The sequence below is a fragment of the Mus caroli genome, unplaced genomic scaffold, assembly GCF_978045245.1.
Source record: "Mus caroli unplaced genomic scaffold, Mus_caroli_1 scaffold_6, whole genome shotgun sequence".
NCBI lineage: Eukaryota > Metazoa > Chordata > Mammalia > Rodentia > Muridae > Mus > Mus caroli.
In genome coordinates, this window is record NW_028227261.1 from 50,023,813 (window position 1) to 50,048,543 (window position 24,731).

General features: G+C 40.6%; 1 protein-coding gene across 1 annotated transcript in view; it reads left to right on the top strand.

Annotated features, from left to right (window-relative positions):
- Positions 1 to 24,731, top strand: part of LOC147004238 (uncharacterized) — a 34,044-nt gene that overhangs the window by 4,784 nt on the left and 4,529 nt on the right. Inside the window, 1 exon segment of the mRNA XM_085839521.1 lies at positions 2,291 to 2,322. Within this exon segment, the coding sequence (XP_085695647.1) occupies positions 2,291 to 2,322 (32 nt within the window).

Here is a 24,731-nt window from a genome sequence, read left to right on the forward strand (position 1 = left end):
TAAGGTTTGACACCTTCCAGCAGCCTCCTGACTGTATAAGGTCCATGTGAAGCTTAGTGCCCTCAGCTCTAAACCAGTTCAGTAACAGCTTTGTTATTTGAAATGCACAGATTTCTAGAGAGGTCAAACCAGCTGTTTCCTTCCAGCCTAAGTTTAGTCATTTGTTAATTGGATTCAACCTAACAATTTCCCCACAGAGCCATTTACCATCAGGGTAGGACATAGCCACTCCAGCTCCGGAGATGTGAGGAGGTGATGGATTCCATGATGTCAGGCAAGTAGAATTTCAGTGATTTCATTAAGAAGGAGCACTGTCTCCTTTGTCATGTCCAAGTTGTGCAGCTAATAATTAAAATCTAGCTCTTCGTGCTTTAGATATTATAAAGGAAATATGTAAATTAATGGCAAGAATAGGACTCCAGAGCCCGAGCCAGGGTGAGTCTTCAAAAGAACTGTCCAATGGGATCAGCATCTTCTATCCTGTGTTGCACCTTGGTGCTGGATCAGATGACCTCCGAACGCCTTCCCCTCTTTATTTCATGTTCTTAGCAGTTAAACTAAGTTGTGTTTATTATCTCATTAGTTATTTACAGTGGCCTGGAAGATTTTCACTTTTGTTTCCCAAATATGGAAGTTATGGATCACATAAGTATCTCACTAAATATCTCAAAGCCCACAGTGGCAAAGGCAGAACACGGAGACTGCCCCATGCTCAGGACACCACACTGGCTTGCCTTCAGCCATCCCACGAGTGTCTGCAATTTGATAATGGTAGACATCCAGGGGATGGCTTGAAACTTTCTGGTCCATGTGTCAGAAAAGATTAGGGATATCTCTTGTAGGTATAGGCTTGACTGCAGAACTTCCCACTGGTCAGAAGATGATAGCTGGTCAGTTCACCCATAAATACTGGATGTCACTTTCTCAAGGTGGCCTTCCCTATACCCTTGACTCAGGGTCCCACTATTACATGTTACTTCAGTGTCTTGTTCTTTGTACTTTATAGTACCATATTCAAAGTAAGATTCCCTAATTGTTCTTCCCGTGGATGAGCCCTGAGCTTCCTAAAGGTAAGGATGACAGGCAGTACAGCTTCTAGCACTGGAACAAAAGAATCAATTACCCTGTCTCATGGGAAAGTCTCTATAGTTTAGAGACTATGAGCCAATCAGTCAGAAAGAAATATCCCAGAGTTAGCTAGAACATGCCCACAAAAGCGAATAACAGTTGGTCAGATTCCACTGGATGCTTCTCAGAGTGATAGTGAGATTAGGCATCAGATAAGAGGAAGCATTAGGATGAGGGGACCTGGAACCTTTGCTCCATCTTGATAAGTTGCACGGCTCTAGGACATCTTGGCAACTGGGCCAGGTGGACAAATTTTTCAGATTTCTTCAGAGCTCTCATTAGAAAAGATGACTTTAAAGTTGAGAAATGTTTTCCTTCTTCCACATCTGAAAGATGGAGAGGCATTGAAAGGTGCTAAGGGGTATGGAAGAATTCCATGAGCAAACATGGCAAGGGGTCTATATGAATGGATTCCATGAGAGAACAGGGCAATGTGGATGTAAAGACGGATTCCCTGAGAGAACCCGGCAGGGGCTATGTGAGGAGAGGCACCCTCTTGGAACTATAGAAATCCCCCATCAGAGCCAGAAAAGCCAACCAAAATGCTAATAGGCCAAAGTGAAGTGATGAAAACATAAATTAAAATGTGACAGTTGGACCAAATGAACAAAATCAAAATAGACTATGGGGGTTCATTCTGTAGCAATCACTAGTTGATAGAGCATGGCCATTTCAGTGCCCCTTTGGTCTGCCTTCTAGTCATTAGCTAGTTTGACAACTTTGGTCTTCTTTGAGTCTAATAAAAAAGCATGTTACATGGATTAGGAAACAAACTCAGAAGCCACCGGCCTAATCACATATCTTGGAGCAGCCAGCTGGATCGGAAGCTTATGTCTCTTGAGCAGCAGCTCCCAGTTCCTCTCAGGGCATCAGGCTGTTACATACGAACAGTTGTTTGATTGTAGGATGGTCTCACCTCAGGTTTTCCAGGACCAAGATGCCCTTGATCTTGCTTATATATTTATTCAACAAAAAATTACAGTTTTGCATTTTCTAGAAGAGAGATGTAGGCATTTCTGTTAGCAACAGTAAGTTGATAATAGTGATCGTCTGATAATACTGTTTTCAGCTACTGCACACAAGTATCCTACATCCCAGCTGGCTCTGTCACCACAAGGTAGACATGTTTTTTCAGCTTCACCATTTTTCCTGATTCTTAAAGAAATTTACACGGCCATTGTAAAAAGCATCCAAGTAGGAAATACTTAAAAGGATAATCTCCCCTATCCTTTGTACAGTATACTTTTCCCCACAATAATAGAATAAAATGTGGATCTATTGATTGTTGATTGACAGGCATGGCACAAGATACCCTCATTATACAGCACCTCATTGTATGTTGAGAATAACCCGGTCAAATGCAGTTACTACAGCTGAGGAAACAGAATCTTCCAGAGAGAAACTTTTCCAAGTTCACAGAACCAGAGTGGCAAAGGAAGGATTCTGGCCAAGCCCTCAAATCCCAAAGCCCAGCACACCTAGCCACACTCTCCCTGTACCAGGGATCTCTTTCCAATGCCTGGTGAAATCTTGATTCTTCAAGAGCATTTGTTATCTCTTGTTCTCCAATTCTACCTTGGGCCCATTACCAGAGCAAAAGGGCCCATCTGAAATTCATTTTAGAAAGTCAGTGCCACAGGGCATCTTTCAGGCGATTCTTTCCTGCTAGTTTGCTGAGCCAGAAGTCCTCAGGAAGCACCTGGCCAAAGTCAGGAAACTTGAATCTTGAGTCAGACCCCTGCTCTTGGATGCACTGCTTAGCCATCTCAGCTTCTGCTCAAGCCCCTCTCCTTCTGTATATTTTCTTATCTTTGACCTCTAAGCATTGGGTAATCTTTGAGGGGCTTCCAGCTCTGACCTACACACACACACACACACACACACACACACACACACACACTCCTGATATCCTAGAATATGGATGCACTTATTTTGTAAGATCGTTTTGGCAAAAAATAAAGCTAAAATATTCATAGTCCTGCTCAGACAAGTGACATTTGGGGAAAAAGCCAGATGATGTTTCTTGTGGCAATAGTCGCAAGTGATCACAAGCATTGTGGCTTAAAATAACAGAAAGTCATCTGTAAACAAGACAGAAGTCAATGTGTCAGTGGGGCTGTACTGTCTCCAGACAGGAGGAGAACCATTCCTTGCCTCTTTCAGTCTTTGGTGGCCAATGACATTCTTGACTCTATTTGTGTCACTCCAATCAGCTTCAGGTCTCTGGTGGCCATGTTGTTTTTCTCCTTCCCCATTCTGTGCTCAATATCTATTTCTTTCTTTCTTGTTTTCTAATTATGTATTTCATGTGTGTGTATATGAATATGTGTGTGTGGTTGTATATGTGCTTATGGAATATGTGTGTGTGTTTTGTGTATGTATGTATGGAGTGTATGTGTGTGTATGTGTGTGTATATATATATATGTATATGTGTGTATGGTTGTGTGTGTGTATTTGTGTATGTGTATATAGTGTATGTGTGTGCGTGTGTGTGTGTATGGTGTATGTGTATAGTGTGTGTGTGTGTATGTGTGTGTGTATGCGTGTAGTTGGTGTGTGTGTATGCATACATGGAATCCACAGAAAGATGTCAGTTTTCTTCCTTTGTAGTTCTCTGCCTTGTGAGGCTCAGTGAACCTAAAGCCCATCACTTCAATGAGGCCAATGAGCTACTAGGATTCTCCTTTCCTAACCTCCCAGACATACCTCTGAGGTATGTGCTGGGGATTTAAACTCAGGTTGCTATGCTTATATAGCAAACAATCTTTTCCAGTGAGCCATCTTCACAGGGCTTCTGCTTCTCTGTTATATGGATTTCTGAAAATATATTTAAGAGTCACATAGAAAATCCATGACATCTCCATCACAGCCTACCACCTCCATCACAGCCTACCATCTTCATCACAGCCTACCATCTCCATCACAGCCTACCATCTTCATCACAGCCTACCATCTCCATCATGGCCTACCATCTTCATCACAACCCGCCTCATGGAATCACATCTCCAGTGGCCATCAACCAGATGCAGTAGCATTTAGAGGCTCTGAGGATGAGATGTTTGTGTCTTGGAAGACTTATTCAGCCTACTAAGGAACACTGTGATTGCTTTCAGATGATAGTCAAAGTAGTCATTCAACGACATCACCATGGACAGGGCAGTCACACCCCTGCACTCCAGATCTAAACCACCAACCCACCATAGGTGGGCCAACAGACAACCATTTTATGACACTAACTATTGGTCATAAAAACAAACTTCCTAATGCCCAGAATTCTTCTTCTATGACCCATCCAATTTCCTAAAATACTTTTCATTATTAATTTGAAGAAAATGAAAGGCATTTTTGTTGCCATTACATTATGAATGTGCTTGTTGCACTAGCATGGACCGTCCTGCCCTAACTCTCTCACTTAAAAAAAAAATCTGCTGTCAATACATGTCCTTAAAAATCCAAAAACACATGGAATACTATACAGTCCAAAGACAGTGATCTTTAGGCTTATTAAACCAGTCCCTGGATTTTTGTAGAGAAAGAATGCAGGCTTGGGTTCTATAAGCAGCACAGAAAGAGAAACACAAAGATTCACACCTTCTCCGAGATGCCACAAAAATCCTACAGTCAGGAGGTCATTCACTGTGCTAGTCGTGTGACTTTAACTATGCTATGCCTTGCTCAGAACCTGAGGTGAGCCTCTCCTGGCCACATAACCTTTATTTATTTATTTATTTATTTATTTATTTATAATATTCTTGTAAAATGTTTGCACTCTACTTCTGAACTGTGAGCTCTGAGGTAGGAGGAGCCTGTCCTAAGGACATGATGGCTGATTTACTGGGGCATGTGGCTCCTCCATCCCTTAGCAACATCCCTGTGAACCATGGGAACTATTCCTTGTTCACAGATGAAGAATAAAGGAACTTGTGCCAAAGCTGCATAGTCAGGATCTCACATTAGGCAAACCTAAACCCATCATCCTTCCTCAAATTGCATATCCTAGCTCATCTCTGGCCTGTTGATCAGAACCTAGAATGTGGAAAATTTGAGAAGTAGATGGATTTCTTTTTCCAAAGGAAGACTACAAAAGACTAGGAAGTGTAAGAAAAGAAATAGGCTTTCATGTGTTGTATGCTGTATCACTCCTGAAGGGATAGAACCCACATGCAGATGTGACAGGGGAGAACTAAGGTTGACTGAGTCAACAGTGGCACCTAAAAGAAATGAACAACTCTCTACTACACTCAAAGCAATGACCCTAGAGTTGGTTGTATTTGGTCCCCACAGACCATCCCAGAGGCATGAGGTATAAGGAAGTAGATTTGCCACTATAGTAACAGAAATACAAGCTTAGTCCTTCCTTCAGTGACTGAATGGTGGAGCTAGGGTAGAACCCAGGCCAGAGGGCTTTGTCTATGCTTATCCCATCATCTAACACTGATCTACACCCCCCATGAAGTTTCCTCCTGAAAATCCATTACCTACAGCCTGCTCATAGGCTCTGAAGCCAGCACCTCTCCCTCAGCTTCCTGTCAGGTGCAACATGGTTGCCAATGTGGCTTCATGACACAGTTTTGACTTCCAGAGCATCATCACCCTGAACAATGCATCTCTGGCTTCCTAGTATTACTAGTATTCAGACGGCACTGCTTTTTCTTATACATTTGTCTGTTTTGCCATTTTCTATACCATATTTGTCCTCAAAGGCAACTCTGGGAAAGATTTCTGGGAAAGATTTCTGGAAAAAGGATTGAGAGCATTACTAGAAAAGGGAATGGCTCTGGTGTCTATTAGGAACAAAGTGCTCTGGCCCTGGCCATTCAAGCAGTCAACCCAGGCATAACGGGACAAGGGGTTCTGGAGGTCGAGGCTGGCTGCCTTAATTGTTCTCTTTGAAATCTTAGCCAGCTCATGATGATTAAGTTGTATCAGGAAATACTTGAAGCGGAAAATTTTTTTTGAGAAACCTGAAGCTTTAGTAGTTAAGAGAATTGAAGACCCCAAGGAAAAGAAGTACTGGGACTGGGTCACTAAGGACAGAGATGCCCACATAAAATACAAGGGAAAAGACAGAGGAAGAAATAGCTGTGTCAACTGGATTAACGAGCAGTGGTGAGAGCGCCCATGAGGGGACATCTCTAATAATAGAAAAGCTTGATTCAGAAATATTATTGGAGAAAATTGGAAGATATATGCATAAAAAATGATAAAGGATGGGTAGAAGTCTTTGGACCCCATGAGGGGCCTTTGGATTCGTGAACTGACCTTCCTGCAGAGACTGGAACTTACTGATTCGAGCCCCTGGCATTGCCTGCCTAAGAAAATTAGGCTACAAGATCTAAGAGATAGAACTTGGGCTTGGGAAGGAGCCCTGGGAGAAGCTGCAAGAGGAATGAATATTGCATATGGAAAAGAGTTTGAAAAGCATTGTACAAATAGATATTCAAATGAACTCAATAAACCAGAAGAAGAGATTCTGCCAATTTAGACAAGCTAAAAAATATTAACATTGCCCTGACCTGTTTAGCACCTTTCTGCTCTCCTGTTAATTCTGTAACTGCAAGATCAAGCCCAGTTGGCCTGTGATTTGAAGGGTTTTTTTTGAGAGTTAAACATTTATGTATAACTTGCTTTTGTAGATACTGAACTGTGACCTTATGTGTACATTGTGCTTTCTGGTGAAAAAATTACATGGGGGCTTGGGGGAAAATAACAGGTTTGAGGAAAATAATGAAAAGGTTTTTGATTGTGTATTTTCGTATAACAAGGAAGTGTGTAACCAATAAGACTGAGGTGAATTCAGAGAGAGAGAGAGAGAGAGAGAGAGAGAGAGAGAGAGAGAGAGAGAGAGAGAGAACGAACCTGAAAGCTGTCTCTGGCCATAGCTTTAGAGCAACAGTAATTTACCTACCAGCTTGCACCTGCATCCTTACCCAAGACTGGTTTCATGCTGACCCAATCCTCCCATTCTGGAGACACCTTCCCGACCCACCCCCACTTCCCCCAAAACACCAACTGAGGCTGATCCTCAGCACCTAGCCTCACTGACAAGAGAACTATGAGACTGGCTTCACTTACTATATTTACAACCCCACTGGTGAAAAGACAGGAGAAGGGTCCCTGGGGAATAAATATGACTCCCTAAAAGGATATAAACCAAATGTCATTGTCACACAGCTCTTTTGGGTATGCTTAAGGATTTTTTTCTAATGACTTCTACAAATAAACCTCTGGGTGGGGCATATGTGCCTGCATGTGTGTATATTTGGCTAATACCCAGGGCATAGGAGAAGTTATGCATCATTTAGTGTATTATGATACACCTCTTGAAAGGCTTACACACTAGAGTTGATAAACTTTGTCCCCACTTTGATCCTCCTGCTGTGAGACAGTGAGCCAATCAGCCTACATCAGTAGTTTAAAGATGAAGGTGGATACCAGAAAAATGTCATCCATCAATTCAAGACAATACCATTACTCAATTTATTCAATCAATAGATGTGCAGACTTGCTCATGGAAACATAGGTGACTCTCTAGCACAAGCTCAGCCACTCTAGAAAGTTTCATATCAATGGAAAGTTCATGCATGGTATAAGCTTTGTGGTAGCAAGGGTATTTCTCTTCTTAACATACAATTCCCAAAGAAAATTATACTATCTAGTATAGAATTAGTGTTCTATGTATTGTTGAAATGGCTGAGAATCAGCAATACATCGGACTGAGTAAAACTACAATGGTAGGCAATTATGGCCTTTTACCCGGGAACATAAAGATTTTGAAATAATCTTTTAAAATGTATCTTCAATTGTGGATCTGATTTTTTAAAAATCTTGTGTTTATCTAATCCCACAAAAATCAAGTTTACAAATTCTGTGTAGCAAACGTACAATGTTTAGATGTGTCATGGTCAATCTTTGTTTTGCCTGTTGGCTCTCTTTTCTTTCAACTGGATGTGTCAATCTCATGCTCTGTGGGAAACTCTTGTTGAGGTTTGGTCTAGTGCTATGAATTGCAATGCTAAAGATGAGAAGAGAATCCTCAAATATACCAAGTGATGCAATGTGATCTTGCTCCCTAATAAAACTATTGGTTGAATAAAGATGCCTACAGCCTCTAGCTGGGCAGAAGTAGGTGAAGTTTTGGTTCCTGGGCTTGGGGTCAGAGGGCTGGTGGGAAGTCAGTGAAGGTGGAGAGAGGAGAAGATGCCATGGGGTAGGTGAATCATAAAAACAGGGCCATGAGGGCTTGCCAATTGGAGTTAAAAGCAGCCCAGATGAAACATGGAACGTTATAACTCAGGGTTATTGATAGAAAAATAAATACTAATAACTTAGAGGGTAGATATCTGCCCACGTCCAGTGTTTTAAAGACTTATAAGTTTTGTGTCTTTTATCTGGAAACTGGATGTTCTAAAGCAGGGTAAAAACCCTTGACTGAGATAAAATTATTAATACAACAAACTCTTTCTTGGGGTCTTATACCATGTCCTTTAGAATGGTGCTTCCTATTTATAGGTTTCCATGTTGGCCATGTGACCCAGATCCAGCCAATAAGAGTTCATCAACTACCTGACTACATGATGGATCCAGATATGAGCACCTGGAAGGCAGTCCCAAGACCATTGCAGTAGTAGATTTATCTTCTAGCTTAGATGACCAAACTGCTCAGATGCTTTCTTGGTGACACCAGTATTGCTGTCACAAGAGCTCTCTGGAAAATAAAGCCAGCCAGAGAAAAGCAGCCAAAACAGGGAGAGACACAGGATCCTAAATATAGCTTTGTAGTCATAATATTAAGCTGAGCCACTCTATGAAGCAAGCTAATGCATTTCCCCTGTATTTTCATGAGCCAGTTTTAATGTGCTTCTCTAATAACTGAGACTCATGTTGACAAGAAAAAATATCAAAAACATGTAAAATTTAATAAAAATGATCAAAGAAAAGTATTTAAATGGAGAAGTCCTATCATTGATTGGTATTGCTTTGTAGTGTTATACAATTGCATACATGTTTCAGAAGTAACAACCATATGAACTGAGATTAGAGTCAATATGAGCACTTATGAGTGCTGGACCCTGCTGGGCTCTAACACAGATATGCTCTGGGCTACCAACTGACCCTGAAAGGATGAATTTCTTAGCAACACTCTTGGACCAGGACAGTGGGTTACCCTTCAAAGAACTATTAAGCTTCTCTCCTTAGGTCTGTGTAGCAAACTTACAATGTTTAGATGTGTCATGATCAATCTTTGTTTTGCCTGTTGGCTCTCTTTTCTTTCAACTAGATGTGTCTGGCATAAAGCACAGACTGACTTTGAAAGGTCAAGGGTGTGGGTTCCTCTTAATCTCATGTCTGTGCCAAGAGAAGAAGGAGGAAGGGCAAGATGTTCCTGATACCAGATGAGGATCTGTGGTGGCTGGAGTGACTGATAGGTTGCACCATAGCACTCTGTCAACTGGGTCTGGAGGCTGATGTTGAGAGAAGTGGTTTCTTCTCATTGTCAGAGAGGCTTGTCAAAAAAAATTGATAAAGTTCCATTAAGGATAAGAGATATCGTACATTGAAGAAAAGTTCTCATAACTCATGAGAATTTTTATATATTTTATTAGGTATTTTCTTCATTTACATTTCAAATGCTATCCCAAAAGTCCCCCATACCCTCCCACCCCCACTCCCCTACCCACCCACTCCCACTTCTTGGCCCTGGCATTCCCCTGTACTGGGGTATATAAAGTTTGCAATACCGAAGGGCCTCTCTTCCCAAAGATGGCCAACTAGACCATCTTCTGATACATATGCAGCTAGAGACATGAGCTACAGGAGTACTGGTTAGTTCATATTGTTGTTCCACCTATCGGGTTGCAGACCCCTTTAGCTCCTTGAGTACTTTCTCTAGCTCCTCCATTGGGGGCCCTGTGTTCCATCCAGTAGCTGACTGTGAGCATCCATTTCTGTGTTTGCCAGGCACTGGCATCGCCTCACAAGAGACAGCTATATCAGGGTCCTTTCAGCAAAATCTTGCTGGCATATGAGATTGGGGTCTGCGTTTGGAGGCTGATTATGTGATGAATCTCCGGGTGCGGCAATCTCTAGATGGTCCATCCTTTCGTCTCAGCTCCAAACTTTATCTCTGTAACTCCTTCCATGGGTATTTTGTTCCCAATTCTTAGAAGGGGCAAAGTGACCACTCTTTGGTCTTCATTCTTCTTGAGTTTCATGTCTTTTGCAACTTGTAACTTTGGTATTCTAAGTTTCTGGGTTCATGTCCACCTACTAGTGAGTACATATCGTGTGAGTTCTTTTGTGATTGGGTTACCTCACTCAGGATGATACCCTCCAGGTCCATCCATTTGCCTAGGAATTTCATAAATTCACTCTTTTTAATAGCAGAGTAGTACTCCATTGTGTAAATGTACCACATTTTTTTGTATCCATTCCTCTGTTGAGGGACATCTGGGTTCTTTCCAGCTTTTGGCTATTATAAATAAGGCTGCTATGAACATAGTGGAGCATGTGTCCTTAACTTCACATAAAACCAGAGACACTGAAACTTACAGAGGAGAAAGTGGGAAAAAGCCTTGAAGATATGGGCACAGGGGAAAAATTCCTGAATAGAACAGCAATGGCTTGTGCTGTAAGATCGAGAATCGACAAATGGGACCTCATAAAATTTCAAAGCTTCTGTAAGGCAAAAGACACTGTCAATAAGACCAAAAGGCCACCAACAGATTGGGAAAGGATCTTTACCAATCCTAAATCAGATAGGGAACTAATATCCAATATATTTAAAGAACTCAAGAAGGTAGACTCCAGAAAATCAAATAACCCCATTAAAAAATGGGGCTCAGAGCTAAACAAAGAATTCTCACCTGAGGAATACGGAATGGCTGAGAAGCACCTGAAAAAATGTACAGCATCCTTACTCATCAGGGAAATGCAAATCAAAACAACCCTGAGATTCCACCTCACACCAGTCAGAATGGCTAAGATCAAAAATTCAGGTGACAGCAGATGCTGGTGAGGATGTGGAGAAAGAGGAACACTCCTCCATTGTTGGTGGGATCGCTAGCTTGTAAAACCACTCTGGAAATCAGTCTGGCAGTTCCTCAGAAAATTGGACATAGTACTACCGGAGGATCCCGCAATACCTCTCCTGGGCATATATCCAGAAGATGTCCCAACCGGTAAGAAGGACACATGCTCCACTATGTTCATAGCAACCTTATGTATAATAGTCATGAGAATTTTTAAATGGTGTCATAGTTAGTTAGTGTCAGCTGTCAACTTGACAAGTCTAGAGTCACCTGGGAAAAAAGAACCTCAACTGAAGAATTGCTTAGATCAGATTGTCTTGTGTCCCCATCAGTAAGACATTGTCTTAAGTGTTAAATTGATGTAGGAGGACCCTGCCCACTGTGAGTGCAACTATCTCTAGACAGTGGGTCTGAGCTATATAAGAAAGTTAGCTGAGCAAGGCAGAGAGAGGAAGCAATGTAGTAAGCAACATTCATCCATAGTCTCTGCTTCAGTTCCTGCCTTATGTTCCTGCCCTGACTTCCCTTGGTGATAGACTGTTACCTAAAGACATAAGCTGGCACAAACCCTATGTTCCTGTAAGTTTTTATTATTATTATTATTATTATTATTATTATTATTATTATATTTTTTCTGTCGTGGTGACTATCACAGCAATGGAAAGCAAAGCAAAGCAGAAGTTATAGTTAGTTTTAGCTATCAACTTGGCACAGGGTCATCTGAGGCAAACTCAGTTGAGAAATTGCCCAGATCAGATCGGACTATAGTCATGTCTGAAAGAGACTGCCTTGACTGATGATTAATGAGAGAGGGCCCCATCTACTGTGGGTGTCTCCATTCCTATGCAAATGGATCTGGACTATATAAAATGCTAGTTGAGCATGAGCCAGAGAACAACCAAGCAATCAGCATTCCTCTATAGTTCTTGCCCATGGCTCCTAGCTTGAGTTTTCACTCACTTCCCTCAGTGATGGACTGTGACCTGGGGGTATACAATAAAATAAACTCTTTCCTCTTCCAGTTGGCATTTGCCATAGCAACAGAATAAAACGAGAACAGAATTATTCGGTTATCTGTCTTGGAAAGACTACTTTACCACACTGGAGTCTCCCCTAAGTACCCACAGGTGTCAAGCCAATTTGAGATGAAGCAAGAGTAAGGCTATATATGATGTACAGTGCATTGCAATGCTTTGAGGCACATTTTGCTTTGTTAAAACCAGAGCATCAGCATATTACTTAAGATGGTTCAAGAACTGTGGGAAGACAGATGCTAAAGTACCTTAATAAGGTCCATTGTGTTGCACCAACACAGCAAATGTGGGATTTCTTCCTCTTTCTCTCTGCCCTCCTCTTTGTCATTGAACAATGATAGTGTGTGCAGCAGAGTGGAATGAGACATACACACTGTTAAGTCAGTTTAAATGAGTGCCTTATACTTGCCATTTATTGTCTGTAAGATCTTAAAGAATTTTAACTTTAAACAATTTTAACTTCATAGCACATTCTACAGTGGTATCTCGAGAAAAGTGGAATCTGTTCTTTCCTTCTTGCTACGTGGTGGTGAGAGATAAACCTACATACGCCACTTACTGGATAATACAACACCCCAACAATCCAGAAGAGACAAAGAAAACAGATATACGCTGTAAGGGAAAAATCTGAACTCTTCTACAAAAGCAGAAACACCAGAATGATTTCAGATCCTTTATCAGAAATCGTCTAAGCCATGGAAGCATGGAATGATAGATTTCAGGCTCAAAGGGTAATTGGCAAATAGTGCTATATTCAGCAGAGCTATCTTTCAACACTGGGACATTTGAGGATAAATACAATCTCAAGCAACTCATGATCACCAAGATTGTTCTGCAGAAAGACACTTAAAGAGATCCTACACACAGAGGAGAAGGAAAGGTAGTCTCAATAATGAGAACACAAGACTAAAGTTCACAGGGCTAGAGTGATGCCTCAGCAGTTGAGAATGGTTGTTACCCTCCCAGATGTCCTGTGTTTCGTTCCCAGCACATACACAGAGTGGTTCACAGTCATATATAACTGCAGAAGGTCAGATGCCCTCTACTGGTTTCTCTGGGAACCCACAAACACAGGACCCCCATATATATATCCTTACACACAAATTTAAAAATAATAACAAATATTTTTAAAAGAATAAAGAAGCAGAAGATGGCCTAGTTGGCCACCAATGGGAGAAGAGGCCCTTGGTATTGCGAAGATCATATGCCCCAGTACAGGGGAATGCCAGGGCCAGGAAACGGGCGTGGGTGGGTTGGGGAGCAGGGCAGGGGGAGGATATAGGGGGCTTTGGGGATAGCATTTGAAATGTAAATGAAGAAAATATCTAATAAAAATGCCTTTTAAAAAGCCGGGCAGTGGTGGTGCAAGCCTTTAATCCCAGCACTTGGGAGACAGAGGAAGGCGGATTTCTGAGTTCAAGGCCAGCCTGGTCTACAGAGTGAGTTCCAGGACAGCCAGGGGTACACAGAGAAACCCTGTCTCGAAAAACAAAAATAAAAAAGAATAAAGTTAGCACATGCCTTTAATGCCAGTGGTAGGAAACTAGAGGCAGAATTCTTTGAGTTCAAGGCCACAGTGTTATTACAGTTTCCAATGAAATATGAAGATACATTAAAAAGTAATTTAAAATTCATATTTAAAAACTGGAAAATCTGGAATAAATGAATAAATGCCTACATATATATAACATACAAAATGAAGTCAAAAAAGGCACAAATAACTTAAATCCATCCTGATCATCAAAATTGAAGCAGTAATAAGAAGGCTCCTAGAAAAAGAAGTTAAGGATCAAACACGCTCATTGCATAACTCTACCAAACCTTTAAATAAGAGCTCAACCAGTGCTCCTCAACCAGTTTCATAAAATATGGGAAGGAAGACTAAACTCATTCTATGAGGCCAGCATTAGCCTGATGCCAACCAGATAAAGACAAATCAAAGAGAGAAAGCTATAGACCAAGTCCCTTCATGAACTATAGATGCAAAAGTTCTCAACCAAATTCTTGTAAATAAAACTCAAGAACTCATCAGAAGACCATACTCTTAAGTTGTTATTCTTCCAGATATGCAGAATAATCCATTATAGCTAGCCCATGTGGCTCTAAATAGCTTGAGTTGCCCTTAGCAGAAAGGACAATACTGGAGGAAAGACAATATATGCGACCCTAAATTCTAGTAGGGAGCCATATAGACAAAACCAGCGTGGTGCTGTCTCAAAAATAGAGATACAGACTAATGGAATAGGATAGAGGACCCAGAAATACACTCAGTTGCAGTCACCTAACTGTCCAACAAAGATGTTTGGAGTGAGTTGTTTGAATGAGCAATGTCCTCCATAGGTTTGTGTACTTTAACACTTGGTCCCCAGTTAGCAGCACTGTTTGGGAAGGTTACAGGGAGATGCAGTCTTGCTTGAGGAAGTATGTCACTAGGGATGGGTTTGGGAGTTGAGAGCCCCTCTTCCAATTAAACAACAGTGTTTGTAGTTAAGATGCATCTCCCAGGTTCCTGCTCCAGCTGTCTACTGTCATGCCTGCCCCACCATGGTAGGCCATTCCTCTGGAAACATAAGCTCCAAATAAACTCTTCCTTTTATAAGCGGCCTTGCTCAGGATGTTTGACCACACTAAGAGAATAGTAATGATGCACTCTTAAAAGTGTGTATTGGAGAAAAGACAGACTTTAGGAAATGATGCTGAAAAAAATTGTATAAAAGAATGAAACTAGAGTCCTGTCTCTCACTCTCCTCAAAAATCAAATCAAAATGGATCAAAACCTTAATGTAATACCTTAAATGTAAATTGCTATAAAACACACTTACTTCAAGGTGTGTTTTACACTTCAAGGATTTTCTGAACAGGACTTCAAAATCAGGGGAAATAGTCTTAAGAATTAACATGGTTATAAGAAATTAAGAAGCTGAACAAGGAAGGAAACAACCACCAAAGTGGAGACTCAGACTACAGAATAGGGAACAGTCTCTGACAGCTACGCCTTGAACACGGGGTTAAGACCCAGGGTTTGCAAGTAACTATGAAAATTAAGGCCAGAGAAAAATAAAATTGTCCAATCTGTGCCTGAGGTAATGACCTAAATGGAGGGCTCTCAGAACTAAAGAAAATGGCCAAAAACACTTGAAAAGGGATCAGCATCTTTACCCAAGGGGAAGGCACAAATAAAACTGCTTCTGTATTCCATTTCAGCCTAGTCAAAAGGATAAGATTTTTAAAAAAATCATAGCAGATGCTGGCAAGAATGCAGGAAGAATAGAACCTTCTCACTACTGCTGGAGATGTGAACTGGTGCAGCTACTGTAGAGATCAGTACAAACCAGTGGTTCTCAACCTTCCTAATGCTGGGACTCTTCCTTAATATCGTTCCTTATGTTGAGGCAACCCCCAGTCATACAATTTCTACGTTGCTACTTCATAAACTGGAATTTTGCTACTGTTATGAATCATAATGTAAATATCTGATATACAGGAGATGATATGTAACGCCAAAAGAGTCAGAACTCACAGATTAAGAACTGCTGATATAAAGTTTCCTCAAGAAACTGAAATTATTGCTGCAACATAACCTAGTTCTACCACTCTAGGGATGAACCCATAGGACTCTAACTCAACATGCCAGAGACACTCACACATCTAGATTCATTGACATGGCACAGAACCAGCCTAGATGTCCATTAATAGAAAACTAGAGCAAAAAGACATGATAATTCCTATGAAATTTTGTGCAACTATATGAAAAAGTGAAATAATCTCATTTGTAGAGAAATGGTTGTAAGTGGAAATTGTATTAAAAAATAAGCTAGACACACACATATACCTACATGTAAAGTGGGTAAAGTGCCTTTTTGCCAGTCTTGAAAACCATAAGTAAGTCTTTTAGTCTTTAGGTCTGTGAATGTGCATATATAAGCCACTAGTTTGTTTTTAAAGCATTCAATCTGTTGATTCAGTAATGTTGTTACTATAATAACCTAAACAATATGATAGGTATGCTCATCAATCTCATTGAACAATTCTGCAAGTTCCTTTATAAAGCAATGGGTTTCACCATCTTCATACATATGTGCCATTAGAATGTTGTCTTTTGTCCCCTCCATCACCCCACCCTGCCCTGTGTTCTCCCCACCTGGTCCCATCCTCCACCTGCTTAGTCTCTGCTTTCCTAGTGTTTTATTATCTGTCTACTTGGCATCTCCTTAAGTTTTCTTCTTCCTATTGTGGTTTTTCTATAGTTTCATAATCTACAAGCACACATATAAATGCCACACACACACACACACAAACACACACACACACACACACACACACACACATAAACAAATGTTGCTTTAAAAGTTCCTTCCTTCCTTCCTTCTTTCCTTCCTTCCTTCCTTCCTTCCTTCCTTCCTTCCTTCCTTCCTTCCTTCCTTCCTTCCTTTCTTTCTTTCTTTCTTTCTTTCTTCCTTCCTTCCTTCCTTCCTTTCTTCCTTTCTCTCTGTTTTTTGAAACAACTTTTCTCTGTGTAGCCCTGGCTGTGTTTGTAGACCAAGCTGGCCTAGAACTCAGAGATCCACCTGCCTTTGTTTCCTGAGTTCTGGGAATATAGGTGTGCACCACCACTACCTGGTGCTTTACAAGGTTTTCAATACCAATGGGTCTTTATGCCCTTGGATTTCGCAATAGACACTTAGATTCAATACCAAAACCAGGAGTAATGAAAGCATAAAATGGATTGGACTTCATCAAAATTTAAAATCTATCCATAGCTAAGAACAGTAAGCAAGAAAGGGAAAAGACTGCCTATAGGCTGAGAAAATTATTTGCAAAAGGCAACTCTCATAAATGCTTAGTATGCACAATATCTCAGCTCATGTTAAAAAGGGAAATTAAATACAATAGACACGTCATCAAAGATCGTCATGTGAATGATCCATGAAACACATAAGAAAATGATTAACATCATTAGTCACTAGGGAAATACAAATCCAAACCACAATGAGGTATGGCTTCACACCCACTGGGAAGAATATAATAATTTTATTTTGAAAATGAAGAAAAGAACAAGTGTTGGTCAGGATGTGGGAAAGTTGGAATTCTTATGCACTGCTATTAGGAGTGTAAGATGGTTTGCCACTACAGAAAATAGTTTGGCAGTTCCTCAAAAAGTTGAACAGAAAATTGCCATCATAACCTCACTATTCTATGCTTTTGACTGTACCCAGAAGGGTTGGATGGATGTAGGTATGTGAACAAGTACAGACTCCTACCTCCATAACAACCCCAAAGTGGAAGCACTCCAAATACCCATCTACAGATAAAAGGATAAACAGAGTGAAGTCTATCCGTACAAATGGTCATTCCTCAACCATAAATAGAAATGAAGAGCTGATACCTGTCACAGCTGAAAGAACTTCAAAATGTGACAAAACCAGACCAAAAATGTTTTGGACTGTGTGGTTCTGTTCAGATGAAATGTCAAGATTGGTAGATCCACAGAGAACTGAAGGAGATCCACTATTACCAATGCTAAGTAGGAGAATGAAGAGAAGGTGCTTAATAGGTCAAGCATTTTATTTGTAGTGATGGGAACTGTTTGTGGGCTGCAGTTGGTTAATGTTGTAGACATCGCTTTGGTACATGGCATTCACCCAAATGCATTGCTTTCAAATAGATATGTCTGCTCCAACAATATTTGAAGCAGGCTCATCCAAGAATTGTCCTGTATCTACATATTTTGTTTTAAAACACACGGTAGCAGGCTGTAGTGATGGTTCAGTGGTTAAGAGTGCTTACTGCTCTTCCAGAGGACCTGTGTTCAGTTCCAGCACCCATGCTGAGTGGCTCACAACTGCCTGTAACTCCAGCTCCAAAGGCTTGAACACCTTCTTCTGGCTTCCACAGATCCCTGCACTCATGGGTGTATACACATAAATAGAAATAAAATAAATCTCTAAAGCATAACAGTGATCCTATGTATTTCCAATAAACCTGTAAGTGCATTGATCAGTTAGTAACTACTAAGTTTATCTTGGAAAAGCATGTTTTTGTAAGGGACACAGAGACAACACCCATAAATGTTTAAACAGCAGAGGAGATTCGTCGCCAGTGACATCACTGCTTTTTAGAAAACTTTGATGGAGTGAAATAAAAAATTAAAACTATCCATAAAATGAGCAAGATGGCATGTAATACTATGACAGAATGGCAAGCTTTTTTTCCAAAATATGTTCCTTGTTACTCTAAGTTGTGCTTATTCTTGTCTCTGACTCTACAGAAGAATGTTTCCTCTTCAAATTAAAACTAGCTAAACTCTATTTAAGGAATTCAAACAGCAACATTTATTTCAACTCTGAGGCTCCAGTCAGCTGAAAAAATAAAGTTGAAAGGAGTAGTAATAAATTTCTCTATTGCCAAATCACAACATGGTTATAATTTTGAGCCTGTTTACGTTTATAGGATATTATCCTCCTTAATACATATTTCCAGGTTTCAAAAAGTATATGACATTCACCTGCTGAAAAGAGAACTATTTAACAATTGACAAAAATTGATCTAGTTGAGTGAATTTAGTGGACCTGTTAAACAAAGGTCTCTAAGCATCAAGCTAGAGAACTTTCCTATGAGGAATTGGTGGTCGAGGCAAGGGACACTTAGAAAACCACACTGCATACCTTGAGGCACACCAGAAGGCAGCAACAGAAGGGAGTGGAGCCTAGCCAAGGAACTATGGTCACTGGGCATACAGGATAAAAACAGAATGAATCACCCTTCAGCCTAGATTACTACTCAAGACACAAGGGAGAAGACCTGGCTTCTCCCTTCTTCCTGGCCTCCAGTCTCTCACCTAGCCAGATGCTAGTTGATACAGAAACCAAGGAAACAGACTCCAAGTTCCCAGTCTCCTGGAACATAAAAGCCAGCTGGAAAGAGGGGGGACTGCAAAGGAGGGTATGAAGGTTAAGGTGCTACACAGAGGGCACAACTGGGTATCACAGGATGGATACAGTATGATATGAGTTACACACAAGTATAATCTCTTTATACTTACTGTCCTCAAGGTTCTGATTATTTACTTTGGGCAACACGACATGTAACAATTGGCCTGTTGGTGTCTAATTAATTTACTTGTGAATATTTCCACAGATAACAACAAACAGTAGCACCATACAGAGCATTTCATGGGTTATTTGATTGTTTGTTTGTTGTTGAGACAAAGACATTAAATCTTGCAAAGAGTCCACAAACTTGAAACTGCATGCTCCTTGATGCACCTTGGGGTTCCTCTCTCCATCAGGACCCAATTCACACCTTCATGGAATCCTTCCTACATTTATAACAGTCTCTCATAATTCATCCACTTTTTTCCCACTGAATAGCTAATCTGAGACTAATTAATCTCTCACTTGGACTACTATCTGTGGCTACAAATCATATATCACTGATCATCCATAATTCTCCAACTCATTGGAGCGGTCACCTTTACAGATGCAGATATTCTAGTACTGGTTTATTAGAACTGCCTACAATTTTTCCTGTTGCTCTCAAGTTAATGACAAGCTGGAATGAAAAAGATCCAGCAGACCAAACAAATAGCTCTCAGAATGGGAGAAAATCTTTCCCAGCTGTACTTCAGACAGGGGTTAATATACAGAATTTACAGAAAACTGCAAAAATTAAGCACTTGGAAAGGGAACTGCCAGTCAACAAATGGACAGTTCTCAAAAGAAGAAACCTGAGCAGTCAATAACTGCTGTAAAAATTGATCAGCATCCCTAGCCACCAGGGAAATGCAAATTAAAACAACTTCAGATACCACCTCACCCCAGACAGAATATCTGTTCTAAAAGAATCTGATACTAAAAGTTGGAGAGACAATGGGGAAGCAGAGCTCTTCCTTCCTCACTGCTAGTGTAAGTGCAAATTATGGAGGTCAATTCAGAGGTTCCCCAAAAACTAAAAATGGATCTTCCACCAGACCCAGCTATTTGACTCCTGGGTATATACCCAAATAACTAACAACACTACCCTAGAGAAATTTGCATTTCCATGTTTGATTACAGTAAGGCAAGGGAACCAACCTAGCTGTCCATTAACAGACGAAAAAGATAACGAAACAAGATGGAATATTATTCGGCTAACAAGAAGAATGCAATGATGAAAATTTAAGGAAAAACAGATACATTGGAAAATATAATGATATTAATCAAGGTGTCCAAACTCAGAAAGGGAGAAAAAATGGAGCGCAAGCCCTAGGATGTTCTTGTCCTGCCTTATAATATGAATAATTAATTATTCTGATACAAGTGATGGTACAGAATCTAATTTAGAAAGGAGAGCAAGAGGGAGCAGGAGGTTTATGAAGATGGAAGGGGGAAATCTAGATAAAAGGTCATGAAAAATGTTACAAAGCTAATTTTTGTCTAGTTTTAATTCTGTCACAAGTTATGTGCTTATGGGTGAAAGGGTGAAACCCTAATTGAAGCTCCATTGCTTCCGAATGGTTAGTCCAACAGTATAGGAGTACACAGAGCTGTGGAGTAGCCAAGTGACTTCTTTAAATCAGTTGTGTGATGTTTTCGTTCTAACTAAAGTAGAATGAAATGAGCTTGTGAAAGAAAAACTCAAGACTCATAGACTTGAGTAACCATTGTCAGACACTATTGTTTATTTTTAAGACAAAGCTCACGGTAGGGTCTTCCTCATTTTCAAGATCATGATTTCTCCTTTCTTGGTGTCCAGTATATTATCACAGCAAACCCTCATATCACCCTACAGACTACACATTTTATTCCCATTTTTCTACACAAGAGAAAGATGCTTAGAGGGAGTCAATGATGTAACTGGTAGAACTGAACACAGAGATCCCAGCTGTGGAGATGGATGTATCCAGGATTCAAATTCCACCTTATGGTATATCAAGGACATGACTTGGGTGATTCATTTCCTCGTACAACATAGAAACAATGATGAAACAGTTTTGAGGGTTCAGAGAAGCCAGGCATTTGCAGCATCAGGCACTAGTGTCTGTCCTCAGTGAGCAGGAGCTAGCTGCTACTTTTATCACCACCATCCAAGTTGTCTTGTGTAGCATAACCTGCTACATAGTACATTTTCAAAACGACAGCGGTTAGTCTCACAGTTAAGTATCAGAAATGACCTTTGCATTTTTATTTGCTTGTTCATAAAGACACAAAATACCCTTGTCCTATCTATAGGCAAGATTTCCTTGGTAGCACACCCTTCTGGGTAAAATGTAACCTACTCTCTCCTCTCCCGAACTCTTACAGTCCTTGGAATGCTGCCTCTCTCCCACTGCCACCTCCCTCAGGCTCAGGGGAGAATAATATCCCATCATTCCTCTAAGAGACATAAAGTAGCTTAAATAATTAGCTATTGTAAGGAGCTTTGAAAAGAGAGAACAAAAAAAAAACCATAAGCACCAAGAGAGAATTAATTCATGAAATCACTGGTGGGCTCAACAATTACATGTGCCGTATTTATTCAGCTGTGGGAATGGCATGGGACATTGAAGTTTGGAGTGTGGTCCAAATCTCTCAAGACCAGGGATTTCCTGCAACTCTAGATCAGCTGTGTTCTCTAAGGCAAAGACTGGAAAGTACCAGCCTCTTAGACATAGTGTCAGGAACACTTGCATTTATTAATTCTTTTGATACTTCTCTGCTCTCAGACTTCACCTGCATCATACCCTTCCTTTGGAACTCAAACGGTGGAGAAACAGCACACAAGATTCTGTTAGCTGCACTGTGTTGGACTTGTGAGTCTATCGATTTCCCAACTGGTTATTTAACTTCCCTTCCCCTTAAGAGAATGATGATGTTAATAATTTAGGTTGTGACAATGAACTAATGAGACAATGATGCATATGTATTTCTCCTCAGGAAGCTTGAGGTTATCTTATACCATACTAGATTTACATTATGCATTAGAAAGTATAAAGATTCCCTGGTCAGAGCTGACAGGCACATCCATGAGTGCTATTAAATGACTTGACCTCTCCCCTCTGCCTGTGCTCTATAGCCACAACAGCAGCAGTCAGGAGCTTGCTGAGTATACAAAAACCTCAGAGCTACTACATCCACACCTGTATGTCTCATAACAAGGTCCCAGGGCATTAATACTGAGTGACTGAGGCTTAATGCAGTGCTTTGGACGGTATGGGTGCTTACAGAATTGTTAGAATGCAAACATTATCAAGACGGATGCGCCTGGTGGGTAGTGAAGTGCAGTTGGTGTCAAATATTAGGCATTCAATTTAAGGAGAGGGATTTACACAAATACACAGAGATGAGCTCACAAGGCATCTTCAAAACCCAGAGCAACTCAGCACTTCTTAATTAATAAAATATGTGGGTAGTCAGCTGCCCTTGCTGTTCAAACCCAGTCCCTAAGTATGACCAGAGACCTATTCCTGATGGTCCCTACAGAAACATCAGTGGGTCTTGTACTTAGGCTTTAATTCCAACCGCTTCATATGAGTTTCTGATATGCTTTCTGGAAGGGAATATCAAATAGACAAAGGCAGGTGCAAACCTACATAATCCCTTTCAAAAAAGATGTGCAAAAAGAAAATAAAATCATTTGAGATTATCTTTTCCTTCATAGTGTATAGAATATTATCAGAACCATTGAGCTTGTATAAGCTACTAATGTTTATAGTGTTTTATCAATTGGATTTAACTTGTTTTATTCTCTTAGATTTTTCTTGGTTTTTTGAAAAATAATTTAGGGTTCCGGGACTCCGCAGAAAGTTGTCTGCACAGGCAAGAGTGTGGACCACAGAAGCTAACAGCTTCTGGGACAGACGAGAGCCACAGAGCTTCTGAGGCAGCGCCATATTCGGGCTCCAGACATCCAGCCACCTTCCGGGCCAGAGCACAGGTGTCCGCCCGGCCCCAGAGGATTTTGCCTCAGGATCGGTAGAAGCCACCTTGGTTCCCAGACTCCTAAGAAAGTAGCCTGCACAGGTGAGAGTGTGGACTACAGAAGCTAACAGCTTCTGGGACAGGCCAAAGCAACACAGCTTCTGGGAAAGGTCCTGTTTTGGCCCTTCATCTACGGCCAGGAGGAGGTCCAAACGCCAGATAACTGTGCACCTTCAATGTAAGAGCTGATCTTGCCTGCAGAGACTGCTCTGACCACTGAAACTCAGAGGAGAGAGCTAGTCACCCAGGTCTGCTGATAGAGGGTAACAGAATCACCAGAGGAACAATCTCTAAACAGAGACAACTATAACAACTAACTCCAGAGATTACCAGACGGAGAAAGGTAAATGTAAGAATCTTACTAACAGAAACCAAGACCACTCACCATCATCAGAACCCAACACGCCCACTTCGCCCAGTCCAGGGCACCCCAACACACCCGAAAAGCTAGACCCGGATTTAAAAGCATATCTCATGATGATGGTAGAGGACATCAAGAAGGACTTTAATAACTCACTTAAAGGAATACAGGAGAACACTGCTAAAGAGTTACAAGTCCTTAAAGAAAAACAGGAAAGCACAACCAAACAGGTAGAAACCCTTAAAGAAAAACAGGAAAACACATCCAAACAGGTGATGGAAATGAACAAAAACATACTAGACCTAAAAAGGGAAGTAGACACAATAAAGAATACCCAAAGTGAGGCAACGCTGGAGATAGAAACCGCAGGAAAGAAATCTGGAACCATAGATGCGAGCATCAGTAACAGAATACAAGAGATGGAAGAGAGAATCTCAGGGGCAGAAGATTCCATAGAGAACATCGGCACAACAATCAAAGAAAATGGAAAATGCAAAAAGATCCTAACTCAAAACATCCAGGAAATCCAGGACACAATGAGAAGACCAAACCTACGGATAATAGGAGTGGATGAGAATGAAGATTTTCAACTCAAAGGAGCAACAAATATCTTCAACAAATTATAGAAGAAAACTTCCCAAATCTAAAGAAAGAGATGCCCATTAACATAAAAGAAGCCTACATAACTCCAAATAGACTGGACCAGAAAAGAAATTCCTCCTGACACATAATAATCAGAACAACAAATGCACTAAATAAAGGTAGAATGCTAAAAGCAGTAAGGGAAAAAGGTCAAGTAACATATAAAGGCAAGCCTATCAGAATTACACCAGATTTTTCACCAGAGACTATGAAAGCCAGAAGAGCCTGAACAGATGTTATACAGACACTAAGAGAACACAAATTCCAGCCCAGGCTACTATACCCAGCCAAACTTTCAATTACCATAGATGGAGAAACCAAAGTATTCCAAGACAAAACCAAATTCACACATTATCTTTCCACGAATCCAGCCCTTCAAAGGATAATAACAGAAAAAAAAAACAATACAAGGATGGGAACCACGCCCTAGAAAAAGCAAGAAGGTATTCCCTCAACAAACCTAAAAGAAGACAGCCACAAGAACAGAATGCCAACTTTAACAACAAAAATAACAGGAAGCAACAATTACTTTTCCTTAATATCTCTTAATATCAATGGACTCAATTCCCCAATAAAAAGACATAGACTAACAAACTG